We start from the raw sequence: 18,035 nt of genomic DNA, 5'->3' as shown, positions 1-18,035 counted from the left end.
TGGGGGGGGGGGAGATTAAGGTAGGTACCTAGGTAGGTAGTGATAGAAAGAACCTGATGTGATGAGGAGGCGATAACGATAAGGCTTCACGTGTGAAAAGAACGCGCTCTGAGCGCCTTATCACGTGCTGCATTACTCAAAGACAGTGCTTGGTCCATATCTGCATGACTGACGCAAGCTCTATGTAACCAAAAAAAGCGGTCGAAAATAAATACCATCTTGAAGACTTCAATAATTTGAATTTCTTCTCAATATTATATCAAATATTTACAGTCTTGATTATCAATATGAAAAAAGCTCAAATTTTTGTTTGCTCTTTTCAAATTCTAATATCAGATTTGGAATAAATTTATGATCTATTAAAGGAGTCCTTTAAAAGGGTACTCAATTCCCGCCTCTTATTTCGGTTACGTAGAGACAAGTTCCTTTTTAGTTTCAGATTTTTTTCGGGGCAGAGTTATCTCCCCGACCTTGACCTCTCATGGCCAAGGTATTACTATAAACTTCATGCCATCTTTGTATGCCGAGGCCCGGATTGGGGGTTCAATGGTGTATATTTCCCCAAGTAGTTATTGATAAATCAATTATATAAATGATTGAATGCGGGGAGCTTGGCAAGAGCCGCTCCGAAATACATGACAATTAGCTTGATGTTAGAGTGGTAAGCGGTCGTATGTTCCACATTAATAGACCCCATATGTAGTTGTCTGTTTCTTCTATATATACTACTATTTCCTTTGAGATGTGCTTTCCTTCCATATGCTCAGTCCTCCTCCTTTAAGTGTTCTTGTTATATTCTTCCTATAATTTACTTCGATACCATATACCATCTCATAAACCAGACCAAAGTCATCCTGATAGTTTTCTCTATGATGCCAGCATCCGCCCAAACCAAGAAACCTTTCCATGTCGCTATTTGCGGTATGTTTCAACCTAAAAATCAAAGTAAACTTCACCTAACAACCATTCAGGCGGAGGTATCGGTGGATTATGTATGGCAATTGGTCTCATAAAACAAAACATTCCATGCATATTATATGAAGCCGCGCCTGCATTTGCGGAAATTGTATGGTCACACGTTTCCTTTTATAAATTACTCTGATGCTCATATTCCACAGGGTGCAGGAGTATCATTCGGGCCCAATTCCATCAGAGCAATGGAATTGATACATCCAGCTATCAAACAGGGCTTTAATAATTGCGCAACCTACAATGGATCACCAGAAGAAAGAGATGTCTGGTTTGATTTCCGGATAGGCACGTCCGAAGAAGGCTGGAAAGACTTCAAAACAGGAAAACCACCAGTTAAAGAAGGTGATTTCCTGGCTAAAGTTGTGGCGGAAGGTTATGGACAAGCTTCTGTTCACAGAGCTCACTTTCTTGATGAATTGGTTAAATTGGTTCCAACGGAAATCGCACAATTTGGAAAAAGAGTTGAGAAGGTAGAGGAGAAGGGAAGCAGGCTATTGATGACTTTCCAGGATGGAACGACGGCAGAGGCGGATGCGGTAATTGGGTGTGATGGTATTAAATCGAGGACGAGACATATGGTTCTTGGTGATGATCATGAAGCCACTTCACCGGTCTTTAGTGGGAAGTATGCATATAGAGGTCTGATTCCTATGGAAAAGGCGATTGGAGCTGTTGGAGAATATTTAGCCAAGAACAGTCAAATGTATCTGGGCCATAAGAGTCACGTAAGAATTCTTCCCTCATCTGATTCAACAAACACTGATATCCCTTCAGATCTTAACATTCCCCATTCAGAAAGGCGCCACAATGAATGTCGTAGCTTTTCAAACGCAACCTGATGGAAAATGGGAAAATGAAAAATGGGTCATCCCAATGAAAGAGTCAGATATGTTCTCTGATTTTGAAGGCTGGGGTAAAGATGCAAAACAAATTTTATCGCTTATGGAAAAACCAGACGTCTGGGCTCTCTTCGATCACCCTCCTGCTCCAACTTACTATAAAGGTAGGCTTGTCCTCTTGGGTGACGCAGCTCATGCAAGTACTCCCCATCAAGGAGCAGGTGCAGGGCAAGCTATCGAAGATGCTTTTGTTTTGAGTAATTTACTCGGAGACTGTAAAGAAGTGGGTGACATTGAAGGGGCGTTTAGAGCGTACGACGAGATCAGGAGGCCGAGAAGTCAAAAAGTAGTAAAGACGAGTAGAGAGGCAGCGGAACTTTACGAATTCGAAAATGAGGAGGATGTGGGGAGTAATGGCGCAGATGTGAATATTGAGAGCATGAAGAAGAAATTGGTGGAGAGGTGCAAGTGGATTTGGAATGAAGATCTAGGGGCGCAGCTGGATAGTGCTAGGAGGGTTATGCGAACAGGAGGCGACAGGGTGAATCTTTAAACGGTGAGAGGGATTTGGAATGTATGTTGTTCAACAACCTATATGAGGGCTATGGGACAAGATGTAAACTATTCTCTATTTTTGTTGTTGCGTGGTTTTGAAAGCGCACCTAGGAGAAGTGCAAATAATTATCTAGGTATTGGAAGATTTATGTTAAAGCAGTCACTCATACACCTTAACATTTGTGACCTCAGTATATTCAATCAGCGTATCGTACGATTCTTCTTACCAATTTTTTGGTGGGGAAGTTCTGAAACAATTTACAGCTGTGTTCTTCGCTTCAATCGATTTCTTATCTCACTTTGATCAACACCTCCTGCAAGTTTTTCTACACGGGATGATACCATGTATCTGACTCCGGGGACTTAAAAGTCTAGCTTAAGCATCAGAAGCAAGGAGAAGTCATCTCTCTCAGCATTTCATCCGATTCGTCTACGTAAACCCCAACACATCCCCCACCATAAGCCTCTGCCACTTCTCCACACACTCCCCAATTCTGACCAACACGCCCGCAGCAAGTAATCTCCTCTTCTCATCTTCCTCACTCCCCGTGCCAATCCCTTTGAAAACCCCTTCAACCCACTCCCTCGTCTCCAATAATTCCCTGCCGTGTCTTTCCGCCAGACCCCTAAGATCTGCATCATTAATCTCCAAAATCGTCATGAAAGAAAACAGTAGCGCTTCTTGCACCACCGTATCTGTCATGGCTTGCATTCTTAAAGCAAGACATAAATCCCAAAATTCGCTCGTCATTTGTGGAAGACTTAGTGTTGATTGTCCGGAAGAGTGGAGGATTATACTAAGGGTTTTGAGAAAGAGGCTGAGGAGATAGGGTTGGAAAGCGATGTTGGAAGAAGAGTTTGAACCGTAGGCTTTGAGATGAATAAAAAAGCGACCTGTTAAGGGGAAGAAAAATGAGGTAGAGACGATTTTGGCAAGGGCATTGGAGATAGGCTTTTTGCGCTTTTTCTCGACCTCGAGGCGCGAGGAAAAAGTGCGGACCTTAAGAATATTTGGACCACTTAAGCTATCGGCTGTTTGGGCTGCAAGAGGCGCGAGGAAAGTCTTTTGCAAACTGCTGGTTAGGGCTTCGACGGGGTTGGAAGTTGCGCTGAGAGCAGTAAGAGCAGGTTTTGAAGGGGACGGAGAATAGTATTTCTGCATTGCTTCTGGGAGCTTTTTTGATGGGAAAGACGATGAAGATGAAGATGAGCCAGTGGCATTGGTGAGAGATTTGTCTTCAGAGCCATGGCCACCTAGCTCCCGAGCTCCGAGACCAAGTGTGGTAAGAATAGCAGCACGCTGAGCCAGAGAATAATCACCATTAAAGAATGTTTTGGAAAACCATTGGCCCATTTTTTCTGGAAGTGCAATGAGGATGGCGATCATAGCCTGTGAGCGCATTTCTTGGAAGTTCTCGATATCATATTTGTCTTGCAAACCAACAAGAAGAGTTGCGATCTCTTCCGCGTGAGAACTGACCTCTGCACCAAAATTAGCTTTACGTCGTATCAAGGAAGCTGCAGCGGAAAGTGCTAGTTTTTGACGATCGTAATTTTCATTATCTCTTAGATAGGTGATGAGATCACGAATATAGACTGGAGCTGTTGGTTTATTTCTAACAACAAGCGTTGGATCTTCGTCAGAGTCTTCGGCATCGGAATCAGGTTTGGCATAAGGGGTAAGCCCATCGTCATCAGGTTCTACTTCGTCATCGTCATCAATTTCTTCGATGGAGATAATTTTAGAATTTCCCTTGAGGGGATTTGGTTTTGACTCTGGCTTCGCCTTTGCAGCTTTCGTTGTTTTCAATATTTTTGGAACAAACGTCGACTTGAGAGGCTCGAGATTACCGATTGTATCCGATACGTTTACCAAACTCTTGTACCATTTTGCCTCGGATGTTTTCGTATCTTCAATCTTAAAATCCATAATCTTATCTCCTTTATCGACTAAGCTGGACATGGCTTCTCCGATGACCATGCCCAAGAAGCGTGCTCGAGGTGACGATGCAGCTAATCTGTTTGAAACAACACTCAAATGAGAACCCGACCTCATGATCATTGCAAGTCGAATTGGCGACATTCTACAAACGTATCCGGCAGACAGGAGGAGAACTTGCGCATGCACTTGGAATCGTATTAGCAAAGGAATGATATTTGATTTCTTGAATTAGCATACCTTCTTGTTGCAAGGTAGGCGCATGTCTAATATACAAATTATCACCAAACTGGCTCAAACTTCTTTCTAATATGCTTTCCATATCCTTCTTACTTTTTGAGAGGGATGCGATAGCAGCACGTCGAATTGCCACACCTTCGCCTATACCAGCCCCCGAAGAGTCTGTCAACCAAGATATCAGATAATCTTTCCGCGACTCGTTATCAGCGATTAGCATGCTAATGAGCTTAGCCGCTGCTGATACGATGACTGCATTTGGTTGCCACCACTTCTCATCGTCCTCGGATGTGATATCCAATGATAGATTATCCCGTGATAGTAGATTTAGAAATGTATAAAGTAGATTTCGTTGTTCAAAGCTTGGAAGATATCCATATAGCTCCAGGAACTTTGCTGCGTGTTCTTCTTTTTGTAAGAGTAGAGAGCCTAAAATCTCTTTGGCAATATTATCTGGACCCCGGTGAGCGATGAAATCAAGTCAATCCAATGAGTAGTCTTACCAATATGACCAAGCCTAAGACACTTCCCAAAGAGCTCGTTGCAGCTCTTCCATGCTTGCTCGGAGTCTTGTGGCAGGGCTTTCAACCAGAAGATGAGATTTTGGCCCAGCCATCTGCTATAGGAGCCTCCATCGGCAACCCAATACTTGTCATTTGGCTGTTTACTGAGTTCATTAGAGATTCCTTCGGCCTCAGAAGTGATACCAATGATCTTTCCACTCCCTATCAAGGTCAAAAACTCGGTGAAAAGAACCCTCTGCTTGATAGGGACATCGGATGAACTAGTGATAGTGTTCCACAGCTTTTCGATAGTGCTTTCCCCTTCAAGAACCTCAACACAAAGTCGCAGCTGTATCTTTAGACTCTCTTCGATACTTGAACCTATACATAGTTAGATTATCAAATGAATATCTTATTTAGACCTAGGTTTCGGATAGCTCACCTCCTATATTTCTTTTAGTCTCCTTAGACTGCTGCGTGAGTCGCTTTAAATTCAGTAATATAGCATTAATACCGGTAGTACTTCGAATTGATTTAAGCAGTAATTTGAGAATAGAAGATTGTTTGCTATTTTTGGCCTTGCCGCCTGACTCATGAAATATACTCCAGTAATTGGGTGTGACTTCAGACACCAAAACATGAACCAGCTGAGAAGCCAAGGGACCTGGAGAAGTAATACTAAAATCTGTTTTATTATCAAGAAATTCCAGAGCCGACCTCAAGTCGTCAAAACTGGGCTGATTTTTCAGAGTTTCCAATGCTTGTTCAGCGCTTGATATGTGTATAGGATTTGAATGGTTCTTCTTGACTGGCTGGATTAATGGTGAAGAGGTAGAAACCTCAATAAGAGCATTTTCATCTTTTTGCTCTTGTCTCTTATAGACTATACTCACGGGTGTGAGCAGATCATCCATAGCTGCATCAAGTTTATTTGATGAAAGATCCCGAGCAGATTGTTAGATTCAAGTAATATTTTTGATTCTTAGAGTCTACAGTATTTAGAAAAGCTAAGTACACGCCGGGCAATCGCGTCTAGCGCGTTTGCGATAGCGCTAAAAAGCTCATGCACCTCGATAAGAGGACACTCCATTTCTAACAGTTCCGAGCCATTTCGATCATGCAATTCTCCTTCTCTACAATAAATTCCTTTACCGCAGCAAAATACTCGAGAAACTATTAAATACTCAAGTTCTCTAACTATGGCAACCCAAACACTCTCAAGATGGTACGCATATACTTCCGATTTGTTTACTATCAAACTAACAATTCGAAGGACTTATTTAGACAATATCCGTCGAACTCCTGGACCATTTACTGATGAGGAGTTTGATGGTAGCGAGGCATGCACTGCTCTCCTTGACCACATGAAGATCTTGTAAGTTTGGCTATTCTTGAAAATAAACAAAGAATGTATTGCTAATATATCTCCAGGGTAATGTTGGTTGCCTAGAAAGTTCACAGAATAGAGCTCCGAATGCTAACGGAAAGTAGTGGAGCGGGAGGTCTTGGTTGCGAGATCTTAAAAAATCTAGCGCTATCAGGATTCAAGACGATTCATGTGATCGATATGGGTACTTTCTATCCAACCCAATCCGAGACAACAATCTAACTAAGCTGTTGTAGATACAATCGACGTTTCAAATCTGAATCGACAATTTCTTTTCCGCCATAGTGATGTTGGCAAGTCCAAGGCTGAAGTTGCAGCCAAATTTGTGGAGAAACGAGTAAAGGGTGTCACGATTGTACCGCATAATTGCAAGATCCAAGACAAGGATGAGGAATTCTACATGCAATTCAGCATTGTGGTATGTGGGTTAGACAGTGTCGAAGCCCGACGATGGATCAATTCTAAATTGGTCGACATGGTTGATATGGAAAATCCGGACAGTCTGAAGCCATTGATTGATGGCGGTACCGAAGGTATTAGAAATGTTTCAAGCACTTAAAGCAAATTTGCTAACGATATTATCAGGATTCAAAGGTCACTCCCGTGTAATCTTACCGACCATGACTTCCTGTATCGAGTGTCAACTTGATATGCACACACCAAGAGTTGCAGTTCCTCTCTGTACGCTAGCTACAATTCCTCGCCAACCGGAGCATTGTATCGAGTGGGCTCACATTATGGCATGGGAGCAAGAGAAGCCATTTCCCAAGCTAGATAATGATGATCCAGAACACATTACTTGGCTTTACAAGAAGGCCCTAACTAGAGCGGAAGAATTCAACATTCCGGGTGTTACTTATTCCTTGACACAGGGAGTGGTCAAAAACATCATTCCGGCAATTGCCTCAACTAACGCAATAATTGCGGCAAGCTGCTGTAACGAAGCGTTCAAAATCGCAAGCAGTACTAACCCTTCTCTTGGTTTGGAAGAAAATTATATGATGTACAGTGGAAACGATGGTGTTTACACTTACACCTTCAAGTTTGAGAAGAAGGACGACTGTCCCGTGTGTGGAAACCTGGCAAGAGATTTGAGCATCGACCCCAATTTAACTCTTCAGGAGTTTATCGATTCACTTGCTCATAGACCAGAAGCACAGCTCAAGAAGCCTTCAGTTCGTTCAGCCGACAATAAGTCTTTGTACATGCAGAGCCCAGAGAGCTTGCGTGTGAAGACTGAGCACAACTTGTCGAGGAAGATAGGAGAAATGACTGGAGACGGGGATGAGGTTGCAGTGACAGATCCGTCATTGGGCTCAGTCATGTTCAAGTACAGACTGAAATTTTCCAGGGCATTTGTGCCAGATGCTGCGAATGAGAGTGTGCCCGCTTAGCCGGAGTTTAGCTGTGAACACGACGAAGAATGAATGATGTGAAAACGAAGTAGATTCAGCGGGATTAGGGGCAAAAGGAGTTCTGATAGCTTGCATGTCTAGTTGCCTATGATTAGGTCTTGAGAGAATGTTATCATATAAATAGCATTGATTTTTTGGTTATAATAAGCTCTTTAAAATCTAGATACCCATTTATCCACGAATAAACCAACCACGACGCCATATGTCCTGAAACTCCTGCAATGCTCCCCGATATATCTCCACAAATTACTTCGTCATGTTTTGTAAACTCGTTTTGAATGCTTCACACTTTGTTCTCAGTGTCTTGATCGACTCGAGGAACAATTCATCACTATCCCATTGTCCCAAACTCTCGATCGAGAAAATGAAATGATCTCTGACTCTTCCCAATTTGACCTTGCCTTGGAACTCCTCATGTCTTAAACATTCTCTGCTGACCGTATCCCTCATAGCATCTACAACCACTGCTTTGTCCTCGCCCTCGTGTCCTTCATATCCGCTTCCTTTAACCTTTGCCTCCTTTGCAGTAACCTTCTCGATTCCAATAACGCCGTCAGGGAAACATCTCTTGAACTTCTTGGCATCTTTACCCAGGATAGGTTGAGTAATATCAATCACTGGCAATAATCGATATGAAGCTGTAGCTACCGGCGAAAACTTGGCGTGATCCCTTCCAATTCCCTTAATCGCATGCATATCGATATCAATGACTTGACCGGGTCTCATCTTCGCGATCAAGATATCTGGATTAGGACTCTTGATAGTGTTCTCGCCGCTGAAATACTCAAGTTGTCTTCCAAAAGGCTTAAATTCGATATCCTTCGCATATACATGTGCATTGTGGTATTTCTTTCTTGGATCCGTTTCTTCTGGAGCAGCTTCCTTGTTGCGTGTGCATTCGACTTTTAGGGTCAATTGAATAGTATTATGATCGAAAGAGCCGAGGTGACGTTCTTCTTCGGGGGTTTCTTCCTCGGGCTTTTGGAACCATTTCATGAAATCTAAGAGTCCTTCTTTTCCTCCTTTGAATGGTACGAGACCGAGACGAGCGCAGAGAACTTCATCTTGGATTACAGAGGTGTTGTTTTTGACGAAACAGTATTCGATAGCGAGTGTAGGGATTTCAGCAATGAGAATTCGACGGAAGGCATTGGCGACTGAGGCATCGATGCCAATGAGGGAGAATGAAGAGAGGAGTGGTTCGTTTTGGTGGAATTGTACTTGGAGGTTCTCGGCGAATCTTTGTTTATTCCATGCATGATCTTCGTTAGGCCAATGACCTGGGAAATCTGTGGATGTGATGTCGGTGACGGTTTCGGTGTTTATCCCAACTATCTATGAATGGAATCAGAAATGAAATCAGTGTACATTTGAAGACTTTATACCTTTCTAGCTGCCAATTCTCTTTCAGAAAAGCTTCTGGGTGGTGGGGCATCAGCCGCAGTATATTTTTGTTTTGGTGCCATCTTGTATAATTCTCCAAACCCAAATAAAAAATCGATCGCGGGGTCGTTCTACTCTTAGTCGCACTGTCGCAAAGATTCTGAAGATACAAAAAAATAAATTTTGATATCGGCATCAAAGATCAACCGGCGCCGACCCTTGCTATCCACAACAACCAATCAAATGATCTTAAATAAGCAATGCTAAACAAAAGATCCGTGCTAAGAAGTCAAGAACATCATCAAGATAATCAAAGAGGCAAACGCTAAAACGGCCTCACTCTCCACTCGTCAGTCTCATTGTCTCTCTCAAAACATTGAGATCTGGTAAAAATCATCCAGTATCTCTTCAGTTTTGTTCACAATGGTCGCATCACTATTCCGGCAGGCCGGGCGCACAGCTACTAGATGCTCGTTGCGACCCACCACACTTCGTCCCTCAACATCAAAAGCCTCAATTAGAGCATTCTCAGCACTCCCAGCCCGCAGATACGCAGAGCCATACGAAGGCACAAGATTAGTTCCTACCGATGAACATTTCGCATTCAACAACACTCCAGATAATCTCGACGTAGCTCCCGATTCAAGACTGTACGAAGACGAAAATGTGGAGAAGAGGAAGATTCGCCATTATACCGTGAACTTTGGCCCTCAACATCCAGCTGCTCACGGTGTGTTGCGTTTAATTTTGGAGCTTAACGGAGAGGAAATCGTGAGGTCGGATCCTCATGTCGGTTTACTGCACCGGGGAACTGAGAAGTTGATCGAATACAAGACATATATCCAGGCTTTACCATACTTTGATCGATTGGATTACGTTTCTATGATGACCAATGAGCAATGCTTCTCTTTGGCTGTTGAGAAGCTGCTAAATGTTGAGATTCCTGAGAGGGCAAAATGGATTCGAACACTTTTTGGTGAAATCACTAGAATTTTGAATCATCTTATGTCGGTTTTGTCTCACGCAATGGATGTTGGTGCTCTTACACCTTTCTTGTGGGGTTTCGAAGAGCGTGAGAAGCTTATGGTAAGGAAATTTTGTTATTATTGATTTTGACTATCTAAGAAAATGTAATGGTGCTGATATCCAACGTAGGAATTCTACGAACGAGTTTCAGGAGCCCGCTTGCACGCTGCATATGTTCGTCCAGGTGGTGTCCATCAAGATATTCCAGTTGGACTTCTTGACGACATCTACCAATGGGCCACTCAATTCGGCGACCGTATCGACGAAACTGAGGAACTACTTACCGATAATAGAATTTGGATTGGAAGAACGAAAGGAGTTGGTGTCGTTTCAGCCGCTGACGCTCTGAACTTGAGTTTCACTGGTGTTATGCTTCGAGGTAGTGGTGTTCCATTTGACATCCGTAAGAGCCAACCTTATGATGCATATGACCAAGTAGACTTCGATGTACCAGTCGGTGTTCATGGTGATTGCTACGACCGATACCTCTGCAGAATGGAGGAATTCAGACAATCCCTCCGAATCATTCATCAATGCTTGAATAAGATGCCAGCTGGACCGATCCGAGTAGAGGACTACAAGATCTCACCACCACCCCGTGCTGCCATGAAGGAGAACATGGAAGCACTTATCCACCACTTTTTACTATTTACCAAGGGATACACTGTTCCACCTGGAGAGACTTATTCCGCAATTGAGGCACCAAAGGGTGAAATGGGTGTGTACGTTGTAAGTGATGGGAGTGAAAGACCATACCGATGCAAGATTCGCGCGCCAGGTTTCGCTCATTTGGGTGGATTCGATCAAATCTCAAGAGGACATTTGCTTGCTGACGCGGTTGCTATCATTGGTACCATGGATTTGGGTAAGTTTTCATGAAAACAGCTGTCGCTTTGCTTGTAGGTCCATGCTAATCATACTCGCAGTCTTCGGAGAAGTTGATCGGTAGTCGTGATTCGACGAAAAGGAAAGTGAGAAAGGAAAATAAGATGCGGTGATGGTACAGTGGTTTCAAGCAATTCCGGCGCAGATTTTTCTCCTTTGTTCTCAATGTACAAATTCTAAGTGAAAGGCTGAGTTAGCATAGTTCCAGCATTGCACGACATAAATGACTATCCCCAAAAAAATTGTCTGCATCTGAAAACTTACATGAAATTTTTGCCTTGTTCTTGCTTGATTCCTTTAAATTGTTGAGTTTGGTCGTGGCATGCTGCTAATGACTCTTGGCGTACGCAACAGGGAAACGTTCATAGTAGCAGGTGTATCTTGAGAATGCATTTGAGCTTGTCCCTGAGTATTTGCTTGAGTAGTTGCTTGTGCCGCATGAGAATCAGTTTGAACTGGACCGGTCGTAGTAGTCATCTGCATTTGAAGTTGTCCCATAGATTGGGTGATTCTAGCTCTTTGAACAGTGTTGCGTTGAGTATTGCCATTCCCATGACGTCCATTGCGTCTAGCTCCATGATGACCCTCATTGAAATATCTCGGAGCAGCAGGAGCTACCAAAGGCAAGTCCCCTAGATAGGGAATCTGTGGTGGCAGTGGAGGTAAACCATTATCCGCAGGGTGCCATGCATTTTTTGGACTAAAAACACCACGAGAAAGAGGGGAGAATGTGGGAGCACGAGTAAAACCGCCCATTCGTTGGTTTTCGGCCATGGAGACTGCGGCAGGACCTTGAGCGCGTGTTTGGGGTGAGCCATGTGCATTAGTATTGGCACTGGTGCTTGCATTGAAATGAGGACGATCCATGTAGTAGCCTGCGTAGTTGTAGGTGTCTCGTTGGGCATCGGTTTCCATGGCTTGATGCTGCGGATAGATCATCGGATAGCTGATTTGATCTCCAAATGCAGCGGGAGGGGCATGTTGAAATCTAGCTTGGCTTGGAGGACCTGTTTGACCGTATGCTCGAGGATCCATGCCACCATTTGGCGCTTTCTCAGAACCGTGCATTGGCATTGGCATTGGCATTGGCGCATTAGGCTCCGGATTGGGACTCCAGGAGTACCGGTTTCCAGGGTAGATAGTGCTACCATTTCCATCACTATAAGTAGATGGAGCGAAACTGGGGCTCTGATAGCTAGGAGGACCTGAAGAAGGAGGTGGAGGCATCTCAAAAGAGTGAAATGCATGAGTTTCAAGTCTGTGGTTGGCGAGAATGAGATGTCCTGGAGGATAGACACCCATGTTTGACATTCTTGGATCAGGGGGGATGATCATCATATCTCCGTACATAGGAGATGAACTTGTTCTAATGGGAGGATTCTCGATGGGTCGAGCAGGTACAACGCCTGTAATGGGATTCATGTCGTATGGACCTCTTCTATGGACGTTGGCGACATGGAAGTATCGATGGGAAGAGGCTGGATCGCGGGGGTGAGGACTGCAATAACCTGGTGGTGTAGTGTTCATCATAGCTTCATTGTTTGGTCCTTGCATCATAACGTGATTTCCGCCAATTCCTTCCGTTTGCGTGCCTTTTCCCTCACGTCCTCCGCAATTGTTGTTATCGCCAGCGTTATCGATTGTACCTGCAGTATTCGCACCGGTATCTCGGCCTCTTCCTCTTCCCCTGGTTCTCGCTCTTCCATTTCCATTGCCATTTCCTTCTCCCTCTCTCCTGAAATCTCTAGACTCCAAATCACCACCCCGCTCTCTCTCCCGACGCTCTCTCTCTGCCCTATCAAATATAACCTCACACTTACACTCTCCTCGCTCATGTCTCTCTCGATGAGCATTCTCTTCGGCTATAATGCTGATATTCCAACTCACACGCATGCAAGCATGACAGAATTGGTTGGCAGGAATGGTTTGCAAGGCCGGAATAGAACATGGGGGAAAATTATCGTTTTGAGCGGTAGTTGGGCATTTCGTAATGCAAGGCAAACTGCAGTGGCCACAGGTGTAGCCCCAGAACGATTTGAAGCACATGATGGACGATTCGAGGGTTTTACGAGTGATATGAAGGTTTGTGATCGAAAATGTGTGTGATATGTCGTTTAATGCCTTTGCATGGGTATCAGAGTGCTATGCAGTACGAAATTCGGTGTATTATTGTCGAAATTGAAGCTATTATTGCAATCGTAGTTGTGAATGAGGAATAAGGAAGGTTGAGAAGATATAGTTGCAGGATTAGTTCGATATTCGAAGTGGTGTTTCAAAATGTTAGGTGGTAGCGTGGTGAAGGGGTTCGATATGAGTCAAGTGAATGAGAATCGCTTTATCGAAAGATTATTCAAAATTGTAAAGATTGCCTGTATATCCAATCAGATCGTCGAATTCGAGTATTTGGGAGTGTTATTTGAGGGTTTGGGAGTCGTATGGTATGGGAGATTGATAGATATGGCCTGAATCGGGGTGCAATAGTTAGTTGATGTTTCGATCCAAAAGAGATAGGCTTTGAGGAGGAATCGGGAGTAAAGGGAGACGTACCTTACTATGCAAGAACTTCGTAGAGTCAATTTTCTTACGAGAAGTAATGATGCTGTCGTTGAATACTGTATAATGCTTGTGTGAGTACTTGATTAGATTGTACAATGAGGTCCACAGACTGCAATTGTACTGTGCCCTTACGTTTCCGAAACTTCAAGGAAGACAATGGGAAGGGGAAGGAATAAAAAATGGCATAATACATACCTTTCGTGGAAGAAGCCTCAAAGTATCAATGGTGGAGACTCTGAGATATCAGTAAGTCTTCGCAAAGCTCTAATGCTTGTTTCACCGGTATAGATGCAGGATATTGAGGGTAATTGGAAGTAACAAAGGAGAGGAATGCTCGTTGAAGAGTAGTTATACGTACATTGATCGACCTGCGAGAAGAAACGCAATGTTTCCAATACCTTTGAAGCTCTCTCTTTCCGGAGCAGTGGTAGTAATAGCAAGTATCTTGTTCTCCAAGGTGTCAAGTAAGTTAGATAAAGTTCTGATAAAGTATTGCTCTGGAGGACTTACGGAATTCTGGCCGTGTTTTGTAGAGTGGTATTGAAAGAAAGAGGGCAGCTCCAGAGATACTACTTTATGCTCATGGGCTTCAGAGAATGGGCGAGATCGGAGCGATAAGGAGGTGAATACTAGAAAGACAAAAGAGAATAGTGGAGATCACGGGGCCGAGTATTCAAATTTCTTGCAGATATCTCTGGTTTTTACTCCAGATATTGTGGGATGAGGGGTATTAAAGCGGGTACTGGAGATGTACTAGCTGTTCTTGCGTCATTGAGAACTTTGATAGAGAAGGAGCTGTTGAGTTGCACATCTTTTGGGAATATGGGGCATGGCAGAGTTTGTTTGTGGGCTGTTGTGATGATTGTTAATGATCTCTGGTGAATATGACTACCTCGTGCTTGTTTCTGGCTTGTTTGTTCAAGTATGTAGTATATTGTAGTACATTTTAGTGCTTGAGCTTCATTCTATGTACTTTATAAGTATTCTGTCAATATTGTTAATGAACATCAGAATTATGTTCATTGATGTTTATTCTTAAGTAGATATGATTATAACTGGAGAGAGAAGTGGAAAAACCCAGTGTTCTCCTAGATGAGTCATTATATGATGCATCAAACCATCAGTTTCATCAATAAAAGTAGAAAATAATATAGAGATTGATACTATAAAGAGATTCATTTGGAGTAAATGTATTATTAAGTGAATTTTGGTGAAATTAAGTTCAGAATTGTTGTTTTAAATGCCTTCTATAGATCTTTAAGACATTTCTTTGATATATATATGAAGGTTGAAAATGGGCCTTGGAAAATTTCTCGGTAAATGAAGGATAAAATAGGGGATTTTGACATTTCACAAGATGTAAATGTTGAGATCATGCTAATGTTGATGAATTATGAATAAGAAAGAAAAGAGCATAGTTGATGTTGGACTGTTGATTACCTATATTCTGAAGATCCAGATCGAGCATAAAGTCTTCGAGAGTGTTCAATATTTTGTTCAGAATCATACAATTAGATTCTTACAATTCTCGGGACGAGAGTTGGCAGGCAAGTATGTAGCTTGTTTCGGTAATTATTTCAACTTTCAAGGCTGTAAACCTGACCGAGATAAGATGAAAGCTTTGTTGAAAAGTTCATCGCCAATTCTTTGTGAGCTTTGTGGGTAAGCCCGAACAGCGAATAGTAAAAGTTCTTTAGAAGTGAACTAATCCTTTGGAAAGAGGAAAAAGGATTATTAGAGACAAGAAAGACTGAATATCTCATTGAAAGATGTATTTTGCTTGTTTTTCAGACTCTCAGGATGAGATCCAATAGGCCGTAGTCGAGATTTGTTATACATTAATCTCTCTTTTGAAACCAGAAAGTTGAAAGGATAAGACTAGTGAGCATTATTGTCTTGGGCAGATATCAACTTTCAGCTTCTTTGAAATCTCGAGAGACGACTTACAATGGGCAGGAGTTGAAATTGTCTATTGTTTAGCTGATCCCTTAAGCCCACCAGATTAAAAAAATAAGACTGCTGTAAGTTTTTGTCTTGCGCAGATCTCGACTTTCAATGAGCTTGAAACTTCCTGAGACGAGATCTACTGAACAAGAGTTGAAATAGATCATAATTTAATCCACATTTTAAGCTTTAAAAGTTGAAGTAATAAGACTATTGCATGTTATTTTACTTCAAGGACTCCGCAAATCAATTTACTTTGGAGTTTTGAGACGAAAACATAATGAAACATAGTACATCTAATTTGAGGGAAAATCAACCTTTGGAGGGTTCGGAGCTGATAATTCAAGATAACAGTGAGTATGTTTCTGAGTAAAACTTTGATTTTCAACTTTTTCCATTCAAATTCATCTCATGATTCAGCAAACAAGGTGAGAGGTCGTTTAAGCATGAAGCTTTCTTTGAAGGGTAGGAAGTTGTGCATCCAAGACGAAAGTAAATCGTATCTTAGAAGCAGTAAGTCAACTACCCCACTTTCCGACCACCCCCTCTTTTCAACCACCTCGAAAACCATACCGCTTTGAGTAATTATAAAATTTACATTTTGAATAACTTAATAATACTTTAATCAATTAATTTGAAATTTTAATATTATTATAATTATGATATAAAGAATAAATATATTGAAAAAGATATTACAAAGATTTTTAGAATGATTACAAATAAAGCAAATATATAAAGAACTAGTTTGGATTATAATATTCTATATACCACACTTTATAATCGAATATATAATAAAGTTTCACATCAAAAAAGCATCCAAATACTTCAAAAGTTATTTTCAATTTAGAAGAATTGATTAGTAGAATGGATATTAGTATAGGAAGCTCTTAGTATTAGCCTTATATATTATCAAATCAGAAAAATAATAGAGTACCTCCTTATTGTACAAGGAGAGAATCCTTTATTTGGAAAGAAATGAATATATAGCTTTTTTCGAAGGTATCCTAATATTGGAACTAAAAAGCAATATCAAATCAATTCTATACAAATTTCAGGTGCTACATCTGATATTATTAAAAAGTGATTCCGGAATCTTGCAATTCCTGAAATCAAGGCTATTAAGCCAGCCAACAAATGGAATATGGATGAAGCAGGTATAATAAAGAATCAGGGTTTTAATGGACTAATAGTAGGAAGCATTAATCGAAGATTTATTCAAAAAAAGCAACCTAGATCTCGAATTTGAATCTTTTTTATAGAATGCATTTCAGTTAATGGAAAAAGCATTACTCCTTTTGTAATATATAAGGGAAAATCAGTTCAACAACAATGATTTCCAACCAATTTGACTCTATTTAAGGATTGGAACTTTATTACTACAGAAAATGGATGGACTATAGATGCTACAGTTTTAGAATGATTGAAAAAGATCTATATCCCTCAAACTACCCCTATTCAACCGGAAAATTCAAGACTCCTCATTTTGAATGAATACAAAAACTATAAAACTATAGTATTTATATTAAAATACTTTAATAACAACATATATCTTTTATTTCTCCTATTATATATATTACATATACTACAACCACTTGATTTATTTGTGTTTTTACCCCTAAAAAGTGTATATTGAATCGAATTTAATAAATTAAGTTTATTATTCAATTTCTCATCAATTGAAAAGTGCAATTTCCTTTTTTACTATCAAAAGATTAAAATAAAAGGTTTAACTATTCAAAATATCAAATCTAAATAGCAAATTAATAATCTTTAGTTCAAAAATATAACTAAATCTTTTATAAATTAACTTTTACTTAAAAATAGTAATAAAAAGGTTTTATTATTTAATCCTAAATCTAATAATAATTTTATTTTTTAATAAAATATATATTCATTATTTATTTAATAGAAAACCCCTTAAAAAGAAACTAATATTAGAAAATATAGAAATATAATAATTCAAGAAAAAAAGATTGATTTGTTAATACAAAAATTATTATTTTGTAAGATTATAAAAAGATTCGATACTAAGGATTATAAACTCTTAGAAATAAAGAATAAAATTAGAAAGCTAAAATATCAATTAAATGAAGTATTATCTAGAAAAAGGCGAAAGGTTGTAATATCTCCAAATTCGAAGTTTATAGAGATTAGAGCTATAAAGCGTATACAAATTGAAGTGGGAGATTATAAAATTAAAGGAGATAATAGCTTTAGTGTTATAGAAAGTGATTTTACAAGTGATTTTATTAAAGTTCAATAATTATTAAGTTATTAAAGTTTTAAGTGTAGATAATATGATTTTTTTAGGTGGTCGGAAACAGGGGGTGGTCGGAAAGTGGGGTAGTTGACTTATCATGCTCTCTCCTCGTGGTGGCAAGGTAAATATTCGAG

General features: G+C 40.8%; 6 protein-coding genes across 6 annotated transcripts; 3 read left to right on the top strand and 3 right to left on the bottom strand.

Annotated features, from left to right (window-relative positions):
- Positions 1 to 872: 872 nt before the first annotated feature.
- On the top strand, positions 873 to 2,364 carry EAE97_009085 (uncharacterized protein; the record flags this gene model as incomplete). Its single annotated transcript, XM_038879600.1, has 4 exons — positions 873 to 921; positions 972 to 1,066; positions 1,119 to 1,697; positions 1,747 to 2,364. The coding sequence occupies 4 exons, from the start codon at positions 873 to 875 to the stop codon at positions 2,362 to 2,364; spliced, it is 1,341 nt and encodes a 446-aa protein (XP_038729613.1).
- A 432-nt stretch (positions 2,365 to 2,796) lies between these two features.
- On the bottom strand, positions 2,797 to 5,959 carry EAE97_009084 (uncharacterized protein; the record flags this gene model as incomplete). Its single annotated transcript, XM_038879599.1, has 4 exons — positions 2,797 to 4,493; positions 4,546 to 4,995; positions 5,046 to 5,426; positions 5,488 to 5,959. The coding sequence occupies 4 exons, from the start codon at positions 5,957 to 5,959 to the stop codon at positions 2,797 to 2,799; spliced, it is 3,000 nt and encodes a 999-aa protein (XP_038729612.1).
- A 208-nt stretch (positions 5,960 to 6,167) lies between these two features.
- EAE97_009083 (uncharacterized protein) lies at positions 6,168 to 7,962 on the top strand. The gene is made up of 6 exons (XM_038879598.1): positions 6,168 to 6,270; positions 6,319 to 6,420; positions 6,477 to 6,482; positions 6,537 to 6,616; positions 6,669 to 6,965; positions 7,018 to 7,962. The coding sequence occupies exons 1-6, from the start codon at positions 6,245 to 6,247 to the stop codon at positions 7,824 to 7,826; spliced, it is 1,320 nt and encodes a 439-aa protein (XP_038729611.1). The 5' UTR covers positions 6,168 to 6,244; the 3' UTR covers positions 7,827 to 7,962.
- A 131-nt stretch (positions 7,963 to 8,093) lies between these two features.
- Positions 8,094 to 9,313, bottom strand: EAE97_009082 (uncharacterized protein; the record flags this gene model as incomplete). The annotated part of the gene is made up of 2 exons (XM_038879597.1): positions 8,094 to 9,182; positions 9,233 to 9,313. 2 exons carry the CDS (start codon positions 9,311 to 9,313, stop codon positions 8,094 to 8,096), a joined length of 1,170 nt encoding a protein of 389 aa, XP_038729610.1.
- A 211-nt stretch (positions 9,314 to 9,524) lies between these two features.
- On the top strand, positions 9,525 to 11,549 carry EAE97_009081 (uncharacterized protein). Its single transcript, XM_038879596.1, has 3 exons — positions 9,525 to 10,316; positions 10,386 to 11,121; positions 11,183 to 11,549. The coding sequence occupies exons 1-3, from the start codon at positions 9,654 to 9,656 to the stop codon at positions 11,203 to 11,205; spliced, it is 1,422 nt and encodes a 473-aa protein (XP_038729609.1). The 5' UTR covers positions 9,525 to 9,653; the 3' UTR covers positions 11,206 to 11,549.
- Positions 11,439 to 13,187, bottom strand: EAE97_009080 (uncharacterized protein; the record flags this gene model as incomplete). The annotated part of the gene is made up of 1 exon (XM_038879595.1): positions 11,439 to 13,187. The coding sequence occupies one exon, from the start codon at positions 13,185 to 13,187 to the stop codon at positions 11,439 to 11,441; it is 1,749 nt and encodes a 582-aa protein (XP_038729608.1).
- Positions 13,188 to 18,035: the final 4,848 nt, after the last annotated feature.

Source organism: Botrytis byssoidea (genome assembly GCF_014898295.1).
Source record: "Botrytis byssoidea strain MUCL 94 chromosome Unknown BBYS_020, whole genome shotgun sequence".
In the NCBI taxonomy this organism is placed as follows: Eukaryota; Fungi; Ascomycota; class Leotiomycetes; order Helotiales; family Sclerotiniaceae; genus Botrytis; species Botrytis byssoidea.
This window is presented reverse-complemented; position numbering and strand designations above follow the sequence as displayed.